This window comes from Artemia sp. Qi Xiang Cuo, chromosome 10 (genome assembly GCF_049724085.1).
Source record: "Artemia sp. Qi Xiang Cuo chromosome 10, ASM4972408v1, whole genome shotgun sequence".
NCBI lineage: Eukaryota > Metazoa > Arthropoda > Branchiopoda > Anostraca > Artemiidae > Artemia > Artemia sp. Qi Xiang Cuo.
In genome coordinates, this window is record NC_142803.1 from 46,676,480 (window position 1) to 46,703,274 (window position 26,795).

At 35.8% G+C, this 26,795-nt stretch overlaps 1 protein-coding gene across 2 annotated transcripts in view; it reads left to right on the forward strand.

Annotated features, from left to right (window-relative positions):
* The first annotated feature begins 14,112 nt into the window (after positions 1-14,112).
* Positions 14,113-26,795, forward strand: part of Not10 (CCR4-NOT transcription complex subunit 10) — a 97,149-nt gene continuing 84,466 nt past the window's right edge. For both annotated transcript variants that reach the window (XM_089095106.1, XM_089095105.1), the window contains exons 1-2: positions 14,113-14,357; positions 26,590-26,734. In XM_089095106.1, coding sequence (XP_088951232.1) covers positions 14,163-14,357; positions 26,590-26,734 — 340 coding nt within the window. In that variant the 5' untranslated portion in view covers positions 14,113-14,162. The remainder of the gene's footprint in view (positions 14,358-26,589; positions 26,735-26,795) is intronic.

Consider the following 26,795-nt stretch of genomic DNA (forward strand, 5'->3'; position numbering starts at 1 on the left):
TATAACCATCAATATAACATAGAAACATAACATAGCATCAAACCACATAACCATCAACAACACATAACCAAGAAACAACAAAACATACAAACATAACATAACATCAACATAACATAACATAACATAGCAACATAGCATAACACTCATAACCAATAAACATAACATCAAACCACATAACCATCAACAAAATATAACCATCAACAAAACATAACACCCATAACCAACAAACATAACATAACCATGAAACCCTTATCTGGCAACGTTGTAAACTCCCCCTGTATTCAATAGGCGTAGAAACATGTATATTCAGCGTCAATAGATGCATTTCTGTTGTAGTACTTGTTATTGGGAAGCACACGGAAATTTGTTGGGGGTATTTTCTTGGGGGGGGGGGATCCACAGGGAGAGATTTACGTGGGTAAGAGTTTCCGAGGAAAATATTTCAGGAGAAATTTTACAAGGGGGGGGGGATTTCTTTGCTGAATAAGTCAGAAATTAAATAGAACAACAATTTTTTTCAACTGAAAGTAAGGAGCAACATTAAAACTTAAAACAAACAGAAAATTTTACTTATATGAGGGGGGCTGTCCATTCCTAATCCCTTGCTCTTTACGCTTAAGCTTGAATTTTTGCCACAATACTTTAAGAAAGACTGCCAAAACACAAGGGCCGTTTAATTTGAACGTGATTTATTTTCAAAGAGCTTTAAGACTTTTACGCAAAGATCAAGAGTTGAGGAGGAGGTATCCACCATATACGGAATAATTTCTGTTCATTTTAAGTTTTAATGTTGCACCTTACTTCAGTTGAAATTTTATATTTTTTTTTATTTGATAATAAAGGAGATTCAGCCGAAGCAGCCAATTCCTGCTTGCTGGAAAAACCACTATTTTGGACCAAATAAAGCGAAAGCACCATTGAGCAAACATTTTTACATAGTCTGGTCAATCGGTTTAGAACCATTTAAAGCTGATTATTTAGCCTGCCAGTTTCAGACTGCACGATAACCTACACCTACCTGCCCCTAAGCGTATATTCAGTCCGTACAAATGGAACGGTTATTTTAGTCTGCTTATCCAGTAACACTAGCGGCTATAATTTATTGCATAATTCTAAATGAGACCTTGGACTTAGAAGAAGGGCGCAAAGGCATTTTATATGGAAATGTATTTAAAGCCTCAAAAGACAATTTCTAAGCCCAAACATAAAATATTCCAAGAGAGGGGCTTTTAAACAAATGGAGAGAGACTTAGCTCTCTGACTGCCTTTCATTTGGAGGAACATATTTCGAATGAACATGCAATATGAGTGCTCAGGAAGAGGAGCATGGGCGTACGTAGCTTCTTGTCTAGGGGGGCAGCTGATTCTGGAATGCAGGGCGGGGAAAAGGGAGCTGAAGTTGTATTGGCTGGTCACAAAACCTTACATTACCAGGAAGCTCTATCATACCTACGAAATCTTTATTAATAAGTAATCATCATAAATCATCAATAAGCCTCAGCATCAATCTTCTTGGATTAGAACCGAATCTTTCCAAGACATTATGCATAATTGCTTCTTGTTTGACTTTTATTCTGTAATTCCAGCCGGATATTTCCAGCTTTTTCAACCATCTACCTTTTATCAACTGGTTTTTTAGCCATCTACCTTTTTTTAATTGCTTTTTCAACTATCTGTTTTTTCAGCCATATCTAGTGTAAATTTGAAGTTCTAGGAGGTCGCAGCTGCTCCCCCCCCCCCCTCCTCTGCACGCCCTTTGAGAGGGACGGGAGTTACCTTGTGTTAGAAGATACAGTTTTTAACTGAATGTTTTTTGTTTTTTTTTAAAGAAGCTTTCTGGTTAGAAGTTGAACTGCGACGTAAACACCAGGAGTCTCTAAGCATTGATATATGAAACTTAGATTTAAGACTAAAGATTTCCAGAGTGAAGGGGCAGCCTCCATCAAATTCAGAATTGCCCTCAATTTGAAACGAAATATGAACAAAAATAAAAAGAACAATTTTAATGATAATAAAAAGTTTCAAAAGTTCAATTTGAAACAAACATATATTATAACATATTAGAGGGGAGTGGCCTCTCTCTCTACCCGATGTTCCCCATATATCTTCCAGACTATCCAAAAGGTTATGCATTATATCGGTATAAGGTTTAAAGAGGTTGGAACCAGAAAATGCCTTGGAGCTCCTCATCGGAAGTGTTGAAAGGTGTAAAGTGACCTCTATGGTCACCAATGATTATGAAGCGGTTTCTATTACCACTAGCCGTGGTGAAGGTAATTGATTATTGGTAGCTATGGTAGCGTCTCGGCAGTAAAGCCGACTAAAATAGTTATAAAGAGGCAAATACCCTGTAGAGTCTTGTAGAGGAAGAATGAGGTTCGTTATTGAATATATTCAAGGCCGTATCCAGAGGGATTTAGGGGGTTTGACCCTCCATACTCCCCCCCAAAAATGTTTGTTCTGTCTCTTAAAAACGTAACAAAAATGGATAAAAACAATTTTTTATGCGGTTTTTGAGTTTTTTTGTTACCCCTCCCCCCCCCCAAAAAAAAAATCCTTGTGTAAAACAAACCCCGAAAAAAAATCAGGGATACGACCCTGATTAAATTTATTGGTTTTAAGAATACAACAATAATAGGACTCGACTAAGGGGTTACAGGCACGTAACATCAGCATTTAATGCAAAAACATCAATTTTTAACTCAAGCAATAATATATATACACCTATGCTCAAACCAGTCCGGTATATTCAAAATCCGGTAAAAGTATTGTACGGTTACTACAGTTACGAATATAAAAAAGCCCGGATTTTATTTCTGCTTCTGTATATATATTTTACTACCAATTACTGAGATCCTGGCTCTGAGGTCTCTGTCTTAACCACCATATTCCCTTTGTTTGACTCTATGAGTTTTTACCAGAAAAAGTTCCTTTATTATTTGTCTAGGATATAAATTTTATATTTTAAAGAACTAAGATGCTATTGATAGTCCAGGAAGTGTGAGAAAAAAAGGGCCTAACCCGGAACATTGCAAGAGAAATGTCTTTGACTACCAGACTCAGAAAATGCGCAGATTCCAAATATAAAAAGCTTCCTCATCTAGCTGTTTCGCAAATATGTTTTATTCAGGTTGAGGTTGATTTTGAGGAGGTGAAATTTGTATTTCCATATAAAGGCTTACAACAACAAAATTGATGTCTATAATAGGTTACTAGATCACGATGGTTATGAAAATCACCTTTATTTGAACATAAAATTAAAACTTTCATTTATCTTTTTAGGTTGAACGGTGAATGTATAGCGAACTACTATAATGCTGTTGTTGTACGCCTTTATATGGAAGCGCGAATTTTACCTCCTCAAAATCAACCTCAACCTAAAAAAAACATATTTGTGAAACAGCTAGATAAGCAAACTTTGCATATTTTGAATTAGCACATTTTTCTGAGTGATTTTCTGAGTGAGGATAGTGAAAGATTCATTTCTCTTGCAATTTATTCCAGGTCAGACCGTTCCCTTCCTGGACTTTGACTTGTTTCAAGTCAGGGGCTTTCGATTATTTGATGTAGTTGTTCATTACAGAAGCCCAAGGGATTAGTCCTCCTTATTGCGTAAGATAAAAATTTTTCTCATCGAAAATTCACCTGTTCATTTCTTGTCAATATTTATATTTGCTAAGATGATCAAATTTTTGAAACTAACTGATACAGATGCCGCCTTGTTTAAATAATATAACCTGCCGCTTTTTGGGCGGACACAAAGGGCCGCTTAGTACATTTAATCATAACAAATTCTATAAAAGCGAACCGCGGTTTTTTGAGTTTACACAAGAAAGGAGCTAGACATTTTTTCTTATGTACATTAGTATCAAATTTTGTCAACTGAATGCCAGGAAGTTATACTTTTAAGTAAATGCAGTTAGAAGCCTACAAAGAACAAGGGAGAAGATGGGTTTCATAAAAGCTGAACACTTGGAGCATGAAAGACTTACTCAAGTCTCACCCATCCACACAGGATGTGTTGGAGCCACTCCTCTTGACAGAGTATGAACCAGAACTCGACATGAACCATATGAACGAGCTCCATGCCCTTAATAGTTTTCCAATGCGTTGGTGGTTGAGGTTGTAAATCCTCGTTATCGCGGTGTATTCGAACGTTATTTTCGTGGAACGATCAGTCATTTATTTAACATGCCCAGCCCACTGCAGTTGCAGCCTTGGTTTTCTTTAAGATTTCTTTCTTTTTTTATATTGACCTTGCCAATGTGAAACATTGATCTTGAATCACACGGGACACTGAGTTCGGCTGATCACTGCTCCACACATTAAAGGCTTGTTCTCTGCGGTTTTCGTTTATGATCCGTTTTGATAGTTGTTTTTTTTTAATCTCACTTTTGTTCCGCATTATTATTTTCCTTTTATTGCGACCTGAAAAAGATAAAGTTACTGCTTCTGGCTGGATTTTTGGATTTAATTTCCGGTTCAGCAATTTCAGCCAGGAAGCTGGGGACGCCAATGTAACAAAGTGGAGGGGGCAATTTTTTTTAAGTTTTTTAAAGTAAAGATACAAAAAAAGGTATTTTGAAAAATCTAGGAAGGGGGGCATTTCGGTCATTTTAACTTTTTCAACGGAAATGCCAAAAGAGGGCATTTTGTTTAGATCTAGAAGATTCCCCTCTTCTTCCAATTGGCACTCTAAGGGAGATGTGAGACAATTCATGGAATATGAGAATTACAATAAAATGTGCAGATTACCCTTTCATTATATTTTGCGGAATTCATAACTGAATATATTTTGCCTTAGTGGGTTCCTTCCTTCTCCAAGAAGCTTCTATATCCTCCTGTGTCTTGTTTGCACAAAGGATATTGAGGTTAAAATCCCAGAAAACAGAACAGGCTGTCTAAGGAAAAATAAAAAAAAAAACGATAGATTTGACTAGCCAGCGTTTATCCCGAAAACTCTTTGAAGAGACATTCCTTTTTTATTATCGTCTTTTCCGAACTTTCTGCTGGGCTTTTTTGACATGGGCGTCGGGAGGGGGCCAGGGGGGCAACCGCCCCCGTAAACCTTCAAATTTACATTAGATATGGCTGAAAAAGCAGATGGTTTGGAAAAAGCAGTTGATAAAACTCCCTCACACTATTGACTGCCCCCCCCCCTAGACAATATGCTGCCTAATCCTGCCTACGCCCATGGCTACAAGTAGGTTTGTTTTTTAACATATTTCGAAAAAAATTATTTTATTTCATAACAATGAGTGAAGCGATTTAGAACACGAAAATAAAATTTGTATCTCGTCTAATAAAATAAATGTTTTGTTAAAGGTCAAGAATATCTGCGTAGATTTGCCAATGTTTTTCCTACGGAGAAATACTTCTTTTCCTAATTATCATTCTTTCGGAACTTGCTCCTGGGTGCAAATCAGTTGTACGTTTTAATATAATAAAAAATAAATAACTTATTTGCCATAAAAACGAGCCAAGCAGTGTTGATTATTGAAAGAAAAAACTGTCTATAAATGCTTCATAATAAAGTTAAGCAGATCTGTGTTGCTATCAAATAGCTCGCGATAACGAACTAAGTAAGGAGCGACCCGGCTCAATAGTAACCGAAACTCTAAAAAAAAACTCTTTTGGAAAAAAAAGAGGGAAACACCCCCTAAAGTCATAGAACCTTAATGAAAATCACACCATCTGATTCAGCGTATCAGAGAACCCTACTATAGATGTTTCAATCTCCCGTGCGCAAAATTGTGGAATTTTGTATTTTTTGCCAGAACAAAGATCACGGATGCGTGTTTATTTTTTTTTATTTTCTTTTTTTTACAGGGGTGATTGTATCGACCCATTGGTATATTATATCGCGGGAGGGCTCATTCAAACGGAAATAAAAAATTTATAGTGCCCTTTTTAAGTGACCGAAAAATGGGGGGCAACTAGGCCCCCTCCCACGCTCATTTTCCCCCCAAAGTCACCTGATCAAAATTTCGAGATAGCCATTTTGTTTAGTTTGGTCAAAAATATAATAACTAATCTTTGAGGATGACTTAATTCTCCACAGTCCCCGGGGGAAGGGCTGGAAGTTATGAACTTTGCCCAATGTTTACATATAGTTTTGGTTATTGGGAAGTATACAGACGTTTTCAGGAGGAATTTTTTCTGGCAGTTGGGGGGGGGGGTTGATCAGGGTAAAGGCAACATGGGACAATCTTTCCATGGAGGATTTTTTAATAGGGGAAGGGAAATTGCTATGAAGGGGGTGCCGGATTCCCTAGCATTATTTAAAAAAAACGATCAGAAATTAAATTTAAAAAAATTAATTTTCACCTGAAAAACTTTTCAACTGAAAACTTTTCAACATCAAAACTTAAAACGAACAGAAACTATTACGTATGTGATTGGGTTCGCCCCCTAGTAAATACCTCGCTCTTTACGCTAAATTTTTTTTAACACTTTCATAAGAGCTATTTATTCTAATTAACGGCCTTTGTGATTAAGGGGTCATTCCTAAAGAATTGGAAAAAATTCGAACTTTAGCGCAAAGAGCGAAGTATTGACTAGGGGGACGAACCCCCCTAATATACGTAATAAAAATATATGAATATAGAAGTTCGTTATGTAAGTTAATTCGTAAGCTACGTATGTTTATTACTAATAAAAACGTTCAAAAATAAAATTAAACAATTTACGAGAAAGCCATTTAGCCAAAAAAAAATAAAGTTAATATCAAAATTTCGTTTTAATTATTCATATACGGTGAGCCAAAATCAAAACCTGTATTAATTTAAAAACGTTCAGAAATTAAATAAAAAAACAAGTTTTATTTAACTAAAAGTAAGGAGCGACATTAAAACTTAAAACGAAGAGAAATTATTCCGTATATGAAAGGGGCTGTCCCCTCCTCAATGCCTCGCTCTTTACGGTAAAATTTGACTCATTCTCACAACTCTATTTTTTAAAACAACAAAAAACTTTAGCGTAAAGAGCGAGGCGTTGAGAAGGGGACAGCCCTTTCACATACGGAATAATTTCTGTTCGTTTTAAGTTTCAATGTCACTCCTTACTTTCAGTTAAAAAAAAAACTTGTTTATTTTTCTTTAGTTAGAGAATAAAAAACCAATACTGGAACCTTGGACACATCTCGGTATTCACTAAGATTCACTTTCACATAACTAAGAAAAAAAAAACAATCGAGCTATTTTTTTTCTGAGCTCAAACGCTGAAATAAGATTCCTTTTCTATTCTGAAACCAGTAAGTATGTTTTTTTGCCAAATTTGGTTGCTTAAGACTATTTTTGAAGCTAAATATAGCTTGAAAGTTAATTTTGTTGCTAACACCGATTTTTAAATCGAATTCAAATACTTGATGAACAATTTTTTTATAAGCTGCTGTTTCTATGCATCATATTTATTAAATTATATATTTGGAAATTCATAAAAAGGGATATGAAAAATTATCTTGAAAAATATAGCTAGGGGATTGTACATTCAAGCTACAAAAACCTTTCTGAGCAGTTTAATAGAACTTGACCCAGGTGGAGGGTCTCTTCTCTACGTCAACTTTTAGAAATGGTCATTTTCAAAACCCCAGACTTTAAGGATTTCAAATATATTGTATGAATATACGTTGTCCTTCACCATACTTTTGAGCGCTCTGAAATGAGTTTTCATTAGGAATGTAGACTTTTAGAAATAAGGAGAAAATGTCTATTTGAAAATATATCTAATGCATATCATGGCTGCACAACAGAGAAAGAGAGAGTTTACTGGCAAAGAAATGTTGAGACTCAGCTACTTTCCCTCATTCTTATTGACTTAAAATTTCGGGCAAAAGAGCCAATGAGGATTTTTGTTCTTATTACCAGCTCAAAATTGATACAACTGAAACAGGTACAAAAGGCGATTTATTTAGCTTACCTTTCTAACATACACTAAAGGGATAATGTGGTTGTTTAAAAAAAAAATACCTCATAAGAACCAACCAATAACATTAAACCACACTTTTTAGCGTTAAGATATATGACAGTAACCTTTGTTTTTCTCTTTGGCTACAAATTAAATGGTGACAAACCTTATCAATAACGTTGCTCAAAACTAATTGTAGAATCCTTTTCACGGAATTGCTCAGATGTCATTCAATGAGAATGAAACTGGATGTGCTGTCGCCTTAGAATGGTTTAATTATGTCATAAGCCATGTCATGAGTCAAACAATCGATCAATTGGCCTTTGGCCTACAATATAGAGATCGAGTCATGACCGACGTTGACTTCGCTGATGACCTTGCGCTCGTTAGTGACTTCATACAACAGCTAACAGATGCTCGGAATGTCCTGCAGGAAGAAGCTGCAAAAGTCGGGCTTAATGTAAATTGGAAAAAAACAAATAATGACAGTCAAGCCACCGGCACTAGCCATAACACTAGAATTCATTACAGTTTGTGGAGCCCATGAGGAAGTTGTTACTAATTTCACCTATCTTGGCTTCGTGATTCAAAGTAATTGTTCCGTGGACGCAGAACTGGGCATAAGAATAGCAAAAGTTTCTTCTGTCGTCGGAAGGCTCAATGCGATCCGGAGATCACCCAATATTTCTAGGGGTACGAAGATTCGCATATATAACTCATCCGTGAGCTCAGTCCTGCTTTATTCGGCTGAAACATTGCCTCTCAAGTTCACCATCTTGAGCACGATAGACGCCTGCCAGAGGAAACAACTTTGTCAAATTGGGGGGCTCCGATGGGATGATTTTGTGAGTAATGAAAGGCTCCTTGTTCTTACTTGTCAAGTTCCATTTCCAACACAAATTACCCAGCAAACTCTCAGATGGTTTGGACATCTCCTTTGGATGCCACCGACAGCCCCTGCTAAAATCATATACGACTTAGACCCCAGATCCCATGTTTCGTTACGCCTGAGGGTTAGACCCCGGACCATATGGAAGGACAGCCTTAAGAAGTTCCTCAACATGGCCGATATTGCTGCAGTCGAGGTCCCCCTCATAGTAGCAGAGAGGGCCACCTGGAGAAACAAAGTTGTTATGCTCTCTACGCCGCAAACCATGCACCAGAATTCTTAAATTAAGTAAGTCAGTTCAATGAGAGATAGTCCTCGTGGAAATTTTGCTGCTCGATCTGTGATTTCAACCGTAAAAGATACTGAAACGAAACGCCGCTATTAGGCTAAAGGGAAAAATATGATTCCGGCAGTGAAATAATCATGGGAACGTTTCTTGAGGGTAATACAGCATAAATAGGTATTGCTTCTTTATACATTGGCTATCAAAGAAAATTTCCAAAGTTGTACCTGCTCGACTCCCTCTGAAACGCATAAAGAAGAAGAGAAAACAAAAAGCAGAAGAATATGAACCTGTAGGATACATTGCTCTAGCAGAAAATTTACTCTGGCGGAATACGCCAAAATCAAGGGGGGAAGTTGTTAGAGCTAAATCTGGGACATAAAATGGCTAAATATCCCCCCACCCCCCTAATGAGTTCAAAACGCCCGCTATAGGTGGTGAAGTTAAGGGATTAAATTAAATTTCAATAGTGGAGTTACAGGCCATACCGTTTTCGTAATGTGAATGTTGAATAAGAAAATGTTAATTTGAAAAATCCCCACATTAAAAAGTCAGCACATTATTTTTGTTTCATTTAGTGGGAATATCTATCATAACAATGGTCCAAGCGGTATATAAGTTCTATTTTTTCAAACCATTTATTAATACCAAAGCAGTGGTTGATGGTCAGGCTTACAAGGTATTGTACATTAACTAAAATTAAAAATATGTTTGCTAACACATTATTTTCTATGTTTCATCTGTGTCATTATTTTATATTCTTATCACTATGCATTGCTAAAAAATTATTCGGCTAAATATGCACTGAAATTAGCAAAAAATGACAGCTACCTTCGATACTGTAATTGAATACAATATTAGTTGTTTAACTCCATAAATACATTAATCAGTGACACAGTGGCACATCTAAGTAATGTATCTTTCTGATTATGAAATATATAAAGAAAGATATTCCGAATGAAAGTAAAGAGGGAAAGTCTAAACTTAGAACATACAGAAATTATCCTAAACATATATCGGGTCTGCCTTTCCAACCCACGCTTTTTATCCTAAAATTTAACTTTCTCATCGAATACTTCCAGACCGAGTGTTTTAAGACAAGGACATGGGGGGTTGATTTTTTTTTACAATGCTTAAAGGGATTGGAAAGGCTTAATCATGTGTATCTATTTAAAACAATAAAATTCCCAATTCAAATATGTTCACAGGCGCCTTATAAATAAAACATATAATTATCAAATGACTATATTTGTTGCACACAAGAATGTTTTCAGTAAAGCACCAGTAAAACTTTAGTGTATAGAGCAGGGGTGATTTATTTTTACTTAATACTAGGAAGGATGGTTTTAAAAACAGAATTATATTAACAAGCAAGAGAGCATTAGTAGGACGTTTAATTATTTGAAAAATAACTAGAAGATCAATTTTTTACGCTGATTTTTTGATCCCATCAGAATACTTCTTTAAGAGCGAAGGGGGTCAATGAGTAGTAAAAAGTAGATCTATAAAAGATGGTATGTAAAGTGGTATATTTGGGTGCATATAGTGCACATATCCCTTGGAGTGGGTAAACGAGGTCAATTTACAAATTTCAAATGTTTGTTATTGGGAGGAAGCATGCATACAGTTTAGGGTGGAAAGACGAATTTTCTGATCTTTTTTCACGGGGGAACTTTCTACGGGGAGGGAGGTTTTCAGGGGGTAAACTTTTCAAATGAAATTATACACTCGGGGAATTTGCCAGAATTCCTATACAAAATTATCTTTATGTTTCTTGCTTTCTATTTTCCGTCTCAATTTTAAGCATGGAGTTGTTAAGGGTAATTGTCTTGGGGAAATTTTCACCAGGATTGAATTGTCTAAAGGATATATCCGTAGGGAGGTTATTTCTCCGTTGAGGTGGGGCAAGATTTCCTGGGATTATTTAAAAAACGATCAGGAATTAAATAAAAAAACTTTTTTCTAACTGAAAGTAAGGAGCAACATTAAAACTTAAAACGAACAGAAATTATTACGTATATGAATGGGGTTGCCTCCTCCTCAACACCTCGCTCCTCACGCTAAAGTTTGATTTTTGTTCCAGTTCTTTTAGAACGACTTCTGAAACACTTTGTTCGTTTAATTGGTACAATAAGAAGCTATTTCAAAAGTACTATAAAATTTTACCGTAAAGAGTGAGGTGTTGCGGAGGAGGCAATCCCATTCATATACATAACAATTTTTGTTGGTGTTTCTAATCTTTCGGCTCAGTTGGTCACTTTAAGAACGACTTCTGAAACACTATGTTCGTTTAATAGGGAACAATAAGAAGCTTTTTCAAAAGTACTAAAAGATTTTAGCGTAAAGAGTGTGGTGTTGAGGACGAGGCGACCCCCTTCATATACATAACAATGTCGATTTGTCGTTTCTAATCTTTCGGCTCAGTTGGTCACCTGACCACATCCAGACATCAATATCTACTGGCCACAGACTACACCCTGGACGAAACAGTTTTGTTATTCCTGAATGTTGTACCCGATTCCCATTTGTTTTCAAGGGAAAACTGAACACGCATGAAGGACAGTGTCAGCGGCTAACTGGCTTCTTGTTTCCAGTGCAAACCTTTTTTACACGGCCAAGTGAAAAAATACTCCAACATGCTTTATTTTTGAACAGCTGAAGTCCCAATGCTCAGCTTCCAAACCTTTTTATTGTCTACTTGCCTCTTTGAGGAAATAACCTCGCTCTTAGGCATACGAAAAATAAAAATGGATAATTTTACCATGAAGGCTACTTTTTACACTAGCTAAGAATTTGGTATTTTTTATTGACTATTTAACGGCTTATTCCTCATTCTGACGGTAACGCTGATGATAGATTAGTTCCGTTGGTCCTAGTATGCATGACAATAGTAAATGTGCCTCTATCTACAGATTAGTTTCAAAAATTATAGGAAAAAGTTTAAGAAAAATGACATGAGCAATATTATGACTTTAGACGAGCAGAAATTAAGTCTAATAATAATTCAAATTTATAACAAAAAGAAATTGCTACTAATGAATAAATGAAACATAATAAGAATAAAGATTAAAATAAGGAATGATGTCAAACTTTATAATGACAGATATCACTATGGATAATTAAATGAAACCTAAAGAGAATAGAAATTAGTATGAATCAAAACTCAAACTTAAACGAGCTGAAATTGCCAAAAAAAGGGTGGGACTGCCTCCCTGTAAAGCTCCTTATAGGCTGGAATAAAATTTGGACTTTACTGAAAACGATTTGTATTTCTAACAGTGGGTATTTATTTGTCAGAACACCTACAACTAAAACAGAAAAAGAAAACCACAAAGCGGTACTTGGGCACTATATGGGCCTTTACAAGGAAACTAGTCACGAAAAACACGTTTTGACGGGTTAATTCAAGAGACCGCTATAGAGTAATGCACTGCATAGCGTGGTTTTCATTGTGTTATGATGTTTAAACTTTTGTTTTTTGGGGTTTAGGGGGGGAAGTACCTAGGTTAGGTATTTAATATATGCTATGCTTTATCCCCACCCCTAATGTGCAAATATATAGCCCAAATTTGTTTATAAACTGTTATATATTCATCCTATTTTATTTTGTTTGATTAGCATTAACCAAACTTGACTTTTTAGAAAGGCCCATATAATGCACAAGTACCCACAAAGCTAATGAAGTGTTTGCAAATAAGAGCTACCTTAAGAGTAGTGACCTGCCTTCTTTCTCAAACTCTCAAAAAGCCTATTGTCTGCCTCCCCAAAATAAGACCTGAAAAAGAACCAAAAAATTATCTTTTATGAATAGTTTGAAAAATTTATCTTTAAGTTCATGGGCTGAAACGCCTAAAGGGAATCTTAATACCCAAAATGCTTATACACTGTCGACAAGCCCCCAAAAATGGAGCCCATAAATGGGAACTTTAAGCCATTCGTTTTTTCCGAACGGATTGAAACTTACAAGGGAACACTAATCCGGACTTTTTTGACGAGAGTAAGGGATCTAAAACTTCGTTTACGAAGTGTCTAACGCTTTGCATCCGTAAGTCCCTCGGCCAGAGGAATTAAATGCAAAAATAAGTTGTTTTTTTGCCCCAAAATGTGGCTAAGTGGGTCACAGTCTTTTTTTCCAAACAACCTGAAAACTACATCCATAAGTCTGTGGGACAATGAAACCCCAATGTTTAAAATTTTTTTTAACCATTTAGGGGGTGCAAGACCCCACTAAGACGGCTTCAGACAACGGGTGAATAATTTTAATTTTCGGTGAGTTTGAAACTTTTGGGGATCTTCCACTCGACAAAGAAGACTTCAAATTTTTGTAGTCTAAGAGATGGATGTTGGTCCAAAAACAAGCCAAAAAATTTTCTAAACAGCGTGGAGGTTACATCCTCAAGTTCTGCCAAGGGGTCAATAAAACAGAGCTAAATATTTTAGATAGGCGGTGGAAAACCCCTGAAAATCGGGAAAAAATAATTTATGATTGTGGCTTAAGGGTATCCTAATGCAGAAAAAAAGAAATATAAGGAAGTGAAAAACTTCGACCGTAATGGAATCTGATAAGAGCCAATATACATTTATTTTCAAACAGCTTGATGTCTATATTTTGAGTCTAAAAGCAAGAGATGCAAACAAATATCTCTATAGGGGAGGAGGATTAATTTCTGGTCATATTAAAGCTGTTCCGCAAATCCTTGTGGTAAGAGGGCTCTAGGGCAAAAAAAGATTATTTATTCGCCAGAAAATGGGACCCAAAAAGAGCCAATTGTTTTCCGATTATGGACACCAAAGGAACTTTTTCCAGGAGAGAGGGAAAATTTCAGTCTAGAACTTATCTAATTTTAAAGTGGTTATTTATCTTTATAGTACCTAGAATAGTCAATGATTTGTAATCTAAAAGTGATCCACCAATCAAAACATGTTCACTTTCATCTTCGCTTTTTAGCAAAAATTTACGACTTTTCATTTACTTTTGAAGTAATTATTGTTGTAGTCACAACACTGGTTGGCCAGCAGCAAATCATTTAAACATTCTAAGACATTGCTGCTTGCTTCCCCTGTTGGTCATTTCAAATTGTGATCATGAGTATTCCTGGTGGTGCAATTCTTGAAAAGCTAAATGAAAATATTGACTGGGAACTTCTAGGCAAAATAAATATTTCAAATGAAACTAAGAGTATTCATGGCCTCCTAAACTTAGAAACTCGGGATTTCCTTGACAGAAAACTAACTGACTTCAGAGCATATAAAAAGTCTCTAGAGACCCTTGCTGAAAAGGTAATTTAACTAGTCATGTATTTCAAATTTTTTTTGACTAATATAGCAAGTTTAGTCAGTTAACATATGATCAGTCCCATTGATAAATGGGTAAATTTTTACCAAATCACATTATTGACTTAGGCCTACAAGTAAAGTGAATATGCCACTTGATGCCTTTTTGGTAAATTCTACCAAATCATATTATTGACTTACAAATAAAGTAAACATACCACCCAATGCCTTTTTTATGCTCTTTCAAAATATATGCTAATAGGCCTAATGATTTTTGTCAGAAATGAATTTTACCCCAACCCCTATTTATACCAATTCAGGGTATATATTTGCAGGTTAATATCTACCAAATCATATTATTGAGTTAGGACTAAAGTGAATACACCATTTGATGCCTTTTTTAATGCTGATTACAAACATAATAAGCATTTCTATCGGAAATGAATTTCAGCCCCCCCCCCTCTCTCGATCACGTCCTCTTTATTTGATTTATCTCATATATAGGGGGGGGGGCATAACTAATATTCAATATAACTTAACTTGTTTTTACTCCAAAGCTTAAAAAAGTCGAATCATGTTTTATTATATTTCTTAAAACAAACCACATATTAGTTTTGATATATTGACCTTTCAGGGTATATATTTGTACAGTAGGGGGGTGGGTGTTATTTTATTTCTTATGTAACTGAGAGGTACGTTTAAACTTCCCCCCCACCCCCCTAATGTGCAAATATATACCCTGAATTGGTATATATGGGGGTGGGGGCTAAAATTCATTTCTGACAAAAATGATTATTATATTTAGAAAGAGCATAAAAATAGGTGGTAAATTTCTACCAAATCATATTATTGACTTTTGCATAAAGTGAATATATCACTTGATGGCTTTTTTATGCTGATTACAAATTTAATAATCATTTCTTTTGGAAATGTATTTCAGCCCCCCCCCCTATATATGCCAATTCAGGGTATGTATTTCTATAACCTAACCCTGAATTGACATATATAGGGGGGGGGGGGGCGTAATTCCATTAACCAAAGAAAAGATTACCAAAATCTACTAAAGAATAAGAAAAGGCCTAAAATGGTGTATTAAATTTTGTACAAAATAAATAATGTTATTAGGTAGAAATTTACCAAAAAAGGCATCAAGTGGTATATTCACTTTATTTGTAAGTCAATAGGCCTAATATGATTTGTTAAAAATTTACTGCCTTTTTTTATGCTCTTTCTAAATACGATAATATTTTTTGTCAGAAATGAATTTCACCCCCACCCCTATATACCAATTCAGGGTTTATTTTTGCACATTAGGGGGGTAGGGGTAAAGTTTAAACTTACCTCCCATTTACATCAGAAATAAAATTTGCCCCCACCCCGAATGTGCAAATATATACCTTGAATTGGTATATATAGGGTTGGGGGTGAAATTCATTTCCAACAAAAATGATTATTATATTTGGAAAGAGCATAAAAAAAGGCATCAAGTGGTATGTTTACTTTGTTTGTAAGTCAAAATATGATCTGGTAAAAATTTACTGATAAATAGATTTTCCTAGTGTAAGTGTAGCCTAGCTACAAGAGCAAGTGACTTGGACTAGGCTACCTTAGCCTGTATCACACACTCCAATTTTTCAAGGCTGATAAATTGGGTAAAGGTTAAGAAGAAGGGCACATTTGAAAGAAGTCCTGAAATAGGCTAGGCTAGCCTGGTTTTAGGGTAGGCTACATACTTTTAATTAATTACATACTGTTTCTCACCCTATTGTGAAAACTAGCCTTGGATAAGACCCAGTAGGCTATTTGTCCAGTACCTAAACTTGGTTTGCAATATTTTATTAGTATATAGAATGTCCTAAACCTAGCCACTAAGACTTTAATGTTGGCCACTACTAATATTGACAATTATTAATCTTGGCCACAACTTTTGTAATTCAACATGAGATATACCTTGAGCAGAGAGCAAATTGGGAAGTTGGCCTTAATTGTTATGTTATATACTTTATTAAAATCAATTGCTTGCTCTGCTACAATCAAATTTTGCTTGATGCAAATCATTTTGCTACCATTAAATTTAAATTAAGCTCCTCCACACTGGCCAAAATATCAACAGTATAATCTCTTAACCGAAAAACTAAACTTTAGGCTACACAGAAAGTTTATGGAATTATAATCATAAATTTTATTTCCAGATGAACAACCATTATTCACTTCTATATTTTGAATAGTCTAGTTGAGGCCACAATTTCAAATATTACATATTCTTGATGTCTAGTGGCATAAGTGGGGGGGAGCATTCCCCCCCCCCCCCCAATAGTTTGGACAAAAATGGTAAATTTCTAGTGGGCCTTATAATTTACCTAAGATGAAAGTGAAAATGTCATTTGATGCCTTTTTTTTATGCTCTTTCATAATTCAATAATTGCTTCTGGGGCTAATTGCATCTTGAGCCCTTATAGGGGCCCCAAAGGTATTTCATTTTCGTAACCACTCAAAGAAGTTATCAACACTAGTTAAGTTATTGAAAACTGGTTAAAAACATATTACTAGTTTATAAATGATTTGTTCAAGAGTAATATATTCCAAAAATACTTATTTATAAAATTCAAACCTCACTTATTAGGCAACTCAAATATAAACCATTTTCCAACTGTTTTTCCTACTTGATGCTGTCAACAAAAATGGTACATAATTTTGCAATTCAAAACTTTGCCATTGACAATTTAGGGCATATATTTGCACATTAAGAGGGTGGGGGTGAGTAAATTTCATGGTAAATTTGCAGTGAGCCATATAATTTAGCTAGGATGAAACTGAAAACATCATTTGATGCTTTTTTATGCTCTTTCATTACTTATACAAAATACTTTCAGGGTCCCTTTAAGGGCTCAAGATGCAATTATCTCCAGAAGCAATTATTGAATTCTAAAAGAGATAAAAAAAAAGGCATCAAATGACATTACCACTTTCATCTTAGCTAAATTATATGGCCAACTAGAAATTTACCAAATTATTAAGTAACTATAAAACTGTTGCTTATTTTATGTTTCAACTTTGTTCTTTAATTTGAGCAGATAATCTTTTTTTTAATTAGTCCATCACCATTTTTAATATAAAAAACCAAGGTTTATTACACTTCCTAATATGTTCCACATTAGTAGTTATACAAATATACCACCTTCAAAACCTTTTCATCAAGTAAATAGGTGAGCCTATTTAATTGCAAAAATGTACTATTCTTCCTGTTTCACTGTGTTTCACATCCTCTACATCTCCAAAAAAGAACACAAATAGAATCACTAAAAAAAAAGAATTTTTTTCCATTGAAAACACAAAGAGATATCATATACAAAGAAAATAAGACTTAGTACTTTTTATAATAATATTTGTACTGTAGCTAGATATGTCAAATTGGTTGTGGTTTAGTTATAAAAGTTAGTTGGGGGAGGGAACAGCTGCAGGAATCATTTAATTGTTGTTGTTTTTTTACTTCTAATTTAAATCAAAACTCCAATATAGCTCAAAATTCTCTTAATTGTAGCTGAAACAACTAGTGAGTACTGGTAAAGTCATATTCCTTGGGTTTTAGATTCACAAACTAACCTATAAATGTAGAACTGCCTTTATGTACAATGCCATGCCAACTTATCCCTATTTTTGCTTTTCTAAATATTTCTTTTAACCAGCTCCAAAAAAAGAATTGATATAGATGTGTGGAGGATTATTGCTGTTATTATTCAAATTTCATGTAATTTCAGTGCTACTTGTGTGACATATATCTCTGCATCAGCATGCTGTACAAAATATCTGCTGCAAGTAGGATAAAGTGAATCTGAACAACCACCATGTAAAAACTGGGGTAGCGAAGTAGCAATGCTACATGGTAGTTTTCAAATTTGTTGGTAGATTTTGTCTAAAAATACCATTTTTACATATAAAGATAATTTTTGCTCAAAGAAAAGCTGTCAAAAACACAAGTTGTGCTCTGTTGTGCAAAAAGTGGGGCAGCATAGTAGCTATGCTACTTGGAAGTTTTCTTGGCTTAGTAAAAGTTTTGGCAGATTTTTCCTGAAAATACCAGTGCTTCCACTATCCCCAAATTTTTCAGGATTTCCCAAAAAATCTGTCTTCTTGGAAAAAAATGGTTCCCCAAAAATTCCCTTTCATTCAGAGTTGCCACCCCTAGTGCTTTATCACTAATGACAATCCACCCCTAGTAACTATCACTCAATTAACTTGACATAATTTTTTCACTACTTTCCAAAGTTTTTGTCTCAATTATTTACTTAACATCAAAAACCAGACATGCATCATTGAATTACTGACCTTTCTTCCTATGTTAGTAAAAGCATAATGTTTATAGGACTATACCATTTCACCAAAGATTCTCTTATTACTCATGGTAAAGAGTTTCATTTGAATATGTTTATGTTCAGTGTAATTCTGAGCATTGATGCAAAGAGGGTTATTTTAGACAGCTGGACTGTGAGTTTAAATTTTGTTTTCTTTTGCTATTCTGTTTAATTTTCAAAGGTCTGAAAATATAAGAGTTAGATTGAAAAATTATTCTAAAATGAAAAAGTGAAAGCATGGTACCTATACAGAGAGGGAGGGAGATGATTTTGTGGTATATTTGTAGATATTTTTATCATCAAACTATAAATTAGATGAACATACCATTCAATACCTTTTTTATGCTCTTTCAAAATATAACTGTTGTTTTACTCAGAAACTAAATGGATCCTTTAAGATGATACCTTTTTCTCTTGTTTTCTGTAATTTAGTTTCAGTCTTATTTTCTTTTACTCTAGGTTATGGGCATTATATATTAATCATGAATACATAATAATTGAATGTGTGATAGATTAAAGGTTAATTATGTGTTATACTACCAACACTCAAGTTTACACTGTGTAAAACTCGAGAACAAACTGGTTTTATCTGTCTTATTAAGAACTAATTATTTTACGCTAAGTGCAAGATAAGTTGCGGGTGACAGAATAAATTGGAATTATTTAATTTGGGCTATATATTTGCACATTAGCATGATGCAACAAGAGCATGATACAAAGTGTAGACTGGGAATACATGAGGCTCAACGATGATGTAAACAATCAGCTACAACTAGTCACTGACATTATCAAAACAGCAGCTACTTGCTGCTCAGTCACTAGTGAGAAAACAGTCCCCAAAACTCTACCAAAATTAGATCCCAATATGAAGTGACTGATTAATATGAAACAAAGGAAGTTTAAGAAAATTCAGGAGTGAGGTGAACAAACAAGCATACCAACAAGCTAGCAATAAAGTCTGCAGTGAATCCAGAAAGGTTGAAAAGGAGCAGGAACAGTATGTTGTTGGCAAGGCAAAAACCAACCCAAAATTTTTTTTCAAACATATCAACAAAAAGCTCACTAGTAGAACTAGAATCCCTGACCTGAAGCAAGAAAATGGCAATAAAGCCATCACCCCAGCTGAAAAAGCAGAAGTACTGAGCCAGTTCTTCAGCTCAGTAAACACTACCAAATCCCCAGAAGCCAGCACTGCTACTGACAACCCTCTAAGTCCAACAAATCAATCCGAGATGAAGGAAACTAAGGTTGGGCATGGTGATGTGCTCAAATTATTCAGGGAAATAGATCCAAACAAATAACCCAGACCAAATGGTATTGCAGCCAGGTGGCTGAAAATTGCTGCTGAGGAACTTGCAGAGCCACTTACTCACCTATCTGATACATCCCTACAGCATGGTATAGTCCCAGCTAAATGGAAACAAGCTAATGTTGTGCCCATACATAAGAAGGGGGACAAATGCAGTTCCTCCAACTACAGGCAAATAAGCCTAACTTCCCAGTTCTCCAAGATTATGGAAAAATTAGTCCGTGACAAAATTATGAATTTTTTATCTGAAAATCAACTGATTGGTGCAGAACAGTTTGGCTTCATGCCAAGAAACAACTGCACAAATCAGCTCCTGGAATTTTTGGACCAGTGGCCAACAGCTCTGGAAAGTGGCATGAGTATTCTGGGGTTCTGTTTGATGTAGAAAAGGCTTTTGACCAAGTCCCCCATAGCACTGCTCTCACAACTTTGTACCTTCAGTATAAGTGAGCAGATGATTTTGGGGATATCTTCCTTTCTACTTGACCATAGCCAGATTGTTAAAGTGGAAGACACATTGTCATCAAAAGCTAGTATACCAAGTGGCATTGTCCAGGGGAGCGTAATAGGGCCACTACTCTTCATCCTCCACATAAATAACATAACTGAAGGTATCACCAGCCATGTCAAGCTCTTTGCACATTACACAAAGCTTTTCATGCCAGTGGCAAAACAAGAGATATAACCATCCTGCAGAGCAACATTAACATGTTGAATAGCACTCTTGAGAGCCTAGGATTAAGCTTTAATGCTAAAAAGTGCAAGACATTATGCATTGGACCCAAACCAAAAAACATCGATGACACCCTCACATTAGCAAGAACAAACACTGTCTCAGTCATATCACACACTGATTGTGAAAGAGATTTGGGGATCTTTATAGACTCAGGGCTGAAATTCCACCAACACACAGAGCTAATTGCAAATAAGGCAAGCAGGCTGGTTGGTCTAATCAGGCGGTCTTTCAGGCATTTAGACACTAAAACCTTCACCAGACTCTGCAAAGCCTTTATGCGACTAATCATTAAGCATGGAAACATAGTCTGGGGCCCCTCATACGGTGGCGACACTATCAAAATCGAAAAGGTGCAGAGATGTGCTACCAAACAACTCCCTGGACTAAAAGAAATGAAGAGCACCTGAAACAAATGGAGCTGCCAAGCCTAAACTATAGAAGAAAAGGAGGGGGACCTGATCCAGATTTTCAAATCGAGAAAGGATCTAGATAGAATTAAGTTTGATAAATTTTTCTGTAGTCAGACTAATGTCTATACTTGGGGTCATCCTGCAAAAATACAGAAACAAACAGCATCAACTAGACAGAGATCTTCTTTCTGGTCAGTTAGAGGAGTTAAAGACTGGAACTCGTTAACCAATGAAGTAGTGTCAGCACCAACTCTAAACAGCTTCAAAAAACGTCTTGACAAGTATCTACAGAAAGAAGTGTTTATTCATAATTCATAACATACAAAAGTGATATGACTTTGTGCACTAAGCGCACTATGTTGAGCCAAGACTAGAGAGTGCCATAACAGGATATGATATCCTGGTAAGAGGCACTGTTCCTGTAAGTTATCCTGTAAGTTATTAATTAAGGGTAGGGATTAGGTTAGTTTCACGTCAGGTTCCCTCCCTCCCTAATGTGCAAATGTATGGCCCAAATTTTGTTTCTAATTTATTATATTTTTATCATGGTATTTTTCTTTAGGATTAACCTAACTTCACTTCTTGAGTATTGGCAGTTTAATACATAAGTACCAATTAAAGGAATTGATCTTTTTGCCAAGAATCTTCACCATTCATATAACCTTTTTATCTTCAAATGTATTCCCCTCCTCCTCCTCCCCTCACCGTTGCTATTTTAGTGCCCCTCCTGTAATATTTTGGTGGGCGTCCATGCTTGATTCAGTGGTTCAACAAGTTGTTAAGAAAGTGAATGAAATTTTACAGAATAGATGTTCTGCTCAAATTTAGGGCATTAGAATTTTTTTAAATACCTAGGCCTACCTCCACAACTTCTAATGCTTGAGCAACTATTAACCTTTATGAAGGCTAATCCTGAGATAAAAACAATAGAATTAAAAAAAATTATGGTAGAATTGAATTTGCCATTAAAAATTTGTCCTGAATATAATTTTCTTACTGTAAAAATTGCAGTCCCTCCCCTCTGCTCCTCTTAATGAGACAAAATTAAGCTATAGATTGTGTTCAAACTCAGGGAATAGTTGATTAATATGGGAGCAACCCCAAGATTAATAAAAAATTGTATATTATAGCCGAAAGTAAAATTCGGTTATTATTTCCAGATTGTTTTCTTGTAAAGTTTTATATTATTTTCGGACTCATTTTTTTTTTTTTTTTAACAAACGGTTGGTCATTATTTCTTACTCTGCTACCTGATATCTGTGTTTGAAGACTGATCAAACAGTTCATGGTAATGAACCATAAGTAACAACCCAACAGGAGCCAAAACTCTAAAAAAGAGAAACTACAAAACAAAAAAAAGGTGTTTTCGTTTTTTGATAATCTTTTTTTTACCAGGTAATTTACCTCTTCTCACAAGATTTATCTATCTCTTTTCTTCTGCAAAAAGAGATATATTTCTTCTCATGCTGCTGCTTTTTAAAACTTGTTCAAAGTAAAAGCTCATTGAGCTTCAATATTGCTCTGTGAAAATTTACTTTTAAATTGTTGTTATCCTTCATCCTTGAGGACAAGTTTCTCTTCAACTGAACGTGAATATTTGTACAAATCTTGCACAAATAGCCAAATTCTCTCAAAACTGTTTATTTGTCAGTTGGAAGAATATTAAAAGGGCTGGTAGCTCTCAATGTGTACATACAGGTAAAGCAGATAATGGGAAAGCTGGAACTTGGAAGATTAGTAGCCTAAAACAGCCACACTACAATGTAGCAGCAATTCTCTGTTTATTTTGGGGATTAGATTAGGGCAAAAATAATATCACAGCTTTGTAATGCATATAACTGCCAGGCTACCAATCAGTATTGTTCTCCCAGAATATCAAATGGTGCTTTTTATAGTTGTAGTATAGTGATCAATGACCATCAGGCATAATAATAATAATATAATGCAAAACAAATAGGCCACAGGGCCTCTACAAAAATCTTAATGAAAAAATTATAGGCACTTTCATTGTAGTATTTGTCCAGTTCCAGTTTGAACGAGTTTAATAATTTGGCATTGATGACTTCAAAGGGGAGCTTGTCCCAGTGTTGTGTTACTCGGATCTTGAACGCCCATTGGCCAATGTCCTTTTGGAACCTCTCCTCTTGAAGCTTGAGGTTGTGACCACGAAGGTTCGTGTGGCTGAAGCTGAGAACATTGGTAGCCTGGATGTTTTTGTAGGTCTCGTAGCAAAGCTTGTATACCTCAATGAGGTCTCCTTGGTGCAGTCAGTAAGCTAATGAAGGAAGTTTTAGCTTGCGGAGCATATCTTCGTAAGGTAAGTTTCTCAGAGTCGGACAGAACTTTGTTATTCGTCTTTGAACTTTTTCGAGAGCTTTGATGTCTTTGTTGTAAAAGGGATATGTAGTACAATGACCATATTCAAGGATTGGCCGTACTAAAGCTTTGTAGAAAATGCAAAGGGTCTTATCCTTTCCAAAAGTGAAGTTGCGCCTTAAAACTCCTGCAACACAATTTGCATTCCGGGTAATACTGTTGTAGTGGGCCTGGAAGTCGAGGTTGCTGTCAATGACAACACCCAAGTCGCGCTCCTCATGGCATGATGTGATTGGTAAGTCTCCTAGTCTATATTCATAGTGGATAGTAGGTTTCCCTATTGTTAGCTTGTGGCTTTTGTCGATATTGATTTCCATCAGCCAGTTGGACATCCAACTATTGAGCTTGTCAAGGTCCTCTTGCAGAGATTGTGCATTGGCAGCTGTTTTGATTACTTTATACAGCTTGGTGTCGTCTGCGTACAGTAGCATCTCTGAGTTGATACCTTCTACTAGATCATTGAGATACAGGTTAAATAAGAGAGGGCCAAGGACCAAGCTCTGGGGAATACTGCTGATTACCTCTACTTCAAGTGTGCTCAAAACTCCGTCTACTGATAATGTTTGAGACCTTCCAATAAAGAAACTGTTTGATCCAATCAACTGTGGTTCCCAGACCAAGGTTGTAGAGTTTGTATAAGAGGCGACGATGAGGTACTTTGTCAAAGGCCTTTTTAAGGTCTATGTAAATGACATCAACTTGATCACCCTTATCTGCGTGCATTTTCCAGTTTTCCACTGCCAGAAGAAGCTGTGACTCTGCAGACCTTCTCTTCAAGAACCCAAATTGCTTGCTAGTGATTATCTTTCTTTTGCTCATGTGCTCAAGGATGTGGTCAGATATGATAGATTCCAGTATTTTGCTGGTTATGCAAGTTAGACTGATCGGGCGGTAATTTTGAAGATCTTGGCAGTTTCCCTCTTTGTGCAATGGTATCACCGTTGCCTTTTTTCAGATACTAGTGAGTTCATTTGACTGTAAGGATATTTGAAAAGTCATCTATAGGGGCTCTGCAGCTAGATATGTGGTTTCTTTTAACACTCTGGGGTGAAGTCCATCTGAACCTGGTAATTTCCTTTTCCTTAGTTCTTTGAGTTTCTTCAGGACCACCTTTGGATCTATCTCGACCCTGAATGTTTTGTCAGAGACTTTGGTTTTCAGGGTTGGTAGTGATGACTGAATAGGTTCCTGGGTGAAGACGGTAGTGAAATTCATGTTTAGTAAATATGCTTTTTCTGCAGATCTTTCAATTAGGAGTCCTGTTGTAGGGTTTTTTAAGCTTGGAATATCTGGCTTCGCAATGCGTTTAGAATTTATGTGGTTCCAAAACATTCTGGGGTTGGTCTTGACAGATTCTGCAAGGTTTTGCTCTCGCATGCTAGCTGCTTGCATGCTGCTAGGCATGCAGTTGAGTATGTATTATTTTCATAATACCAATAGCATTGGAGTGTACAACTCCACCCATAAAGTAACAGCAGTAAGATATACACAGTATACTTCAGACTTTGAATAATATACCCTACTAGCAGTATTAGAGTAAATATGATTCAGTACTTTTGATAAAGTGGCACATATCAAATTACAGAGTATGATGTTTATGACTAGTATATGGCTTGCCACTGAATTAGATCACATTGTTAATTGTGATTCAGAAAACAATTGGCATTTCTAACTGCAAGCTATACTAAGTTACATTTGTTACTTTTCTGAAAATTTTATGTATAAAAATACTTTTTGCTCAAAGCGAAGCTGTCAAAACAAAAGTTGTGCTGCTAAAGTGCTGGCAGCTTTTGGCTCTCAAATCAAGGCTAGTATCCTAGTCGTGCCTTTTGGAGATGCAGACCTGATAAACCCTTTGTGAGAATATGGAAAACCCCTATTTTTTTCATCTTTCTCCATTCCAAACTATTCAAAGCCTCCCTCTTTACACCCTTCCAGGAAGTTCCCATTTCCCTTAAATCTTTCCTTACAACATCTTCCCACCTCAACTGATGAGAACCTGTTTTCCAATTATCCCTAGATGGTTGGCCAAAAAGGACAATCTTTGGCAACCTGTCATCCTTCATCCACAGAACATGCCCTAACAATCTCAACCTTTTTCTCATTATAGCCCCATATAGTGGGATAAAACCACACTTTTTGTACAGCATACTGTTTGAAATATAATCAGTCAGTCGGGTACCCGAAACAATCCATAGGCAATTTCTCTGGAAAACATAAAGCAAATCTTTCTTCATTTTTTGGAGCACCCATGTTTCAGAACCATATTTGACCATTGTCGTCACTGTAGCTTTCTATATTCTAATCTTCGTTTGCATAGATATTTTCCTATTCTTCCAAACTTTTTTCAACTATGGAAAAACACCCTGGGCCTCGGCTATTCTACTTTTAACATATTCACTGCACCAACCCTCTTCACTAATAATACATCTTCTTAACATTGATTTTCAAACCTAATCTAGCACACTGAACTCACAAAACCTTTAAAGGCTTTTTTTTCCTCACTGTTTCATCTAGGATGCTGAAATCATTAATATAATCTAAATCCAGGAAAGTTTTTCTTCCTCATTTGATTTTGTGTTCTCCCATTGCCTTTCCTCTGCTCCTTTTTGAGGTAAGAGACCAATCTGAACTGAGTGACAGAGGAGAGGTAGCCTTAACCTTCTGTTGTCTAAACATTTTTCAAAAAAACATTTCTCCCACGCATGTGGGAGAGCCATGCCAAATAAATTTTAACAAGTACATGCTTGTTATAACTATACTTGAGTATAGCAAGCTTAGGAAAACTGGCGTGGAAACCACTTTCAGCATTGTCTAATGGCAGTGTTTGAGCACTCCGCTTATCTTGACCATAAACAAGACCAAGATATTTCGATAGTGTAGATTTTTTTTTTTTTTTTTTTTTTTTGTACGGGCCAGGGCAACAGAAAAAGAAGTAGTATATTTTCCATTTTGTTCAAAAAAAAAAAGAAAAAAGAAAATTCCTCATTTAACTGAAAATTTCGAGTGTTGCTGTGTTAGTTAAGATGTCTGAGATTTACTTCCCTTTTTTCAGTTTGGATGTGACTTTTCAGCACCAGAATCATGCAAAGTTCAGGACTGCCAATTTTTATTGTTCAATTATGCTCTTATTCAGTTTCATATTACAGCATACAGCTCAAGCTACAGGATTCTATCATTTTTGACACAACATGACATAGGTAAGAATTTTAACTTTTTGAGAGATTCAGGTGTTAGCAGCAGACATAACTGTCAACGCGC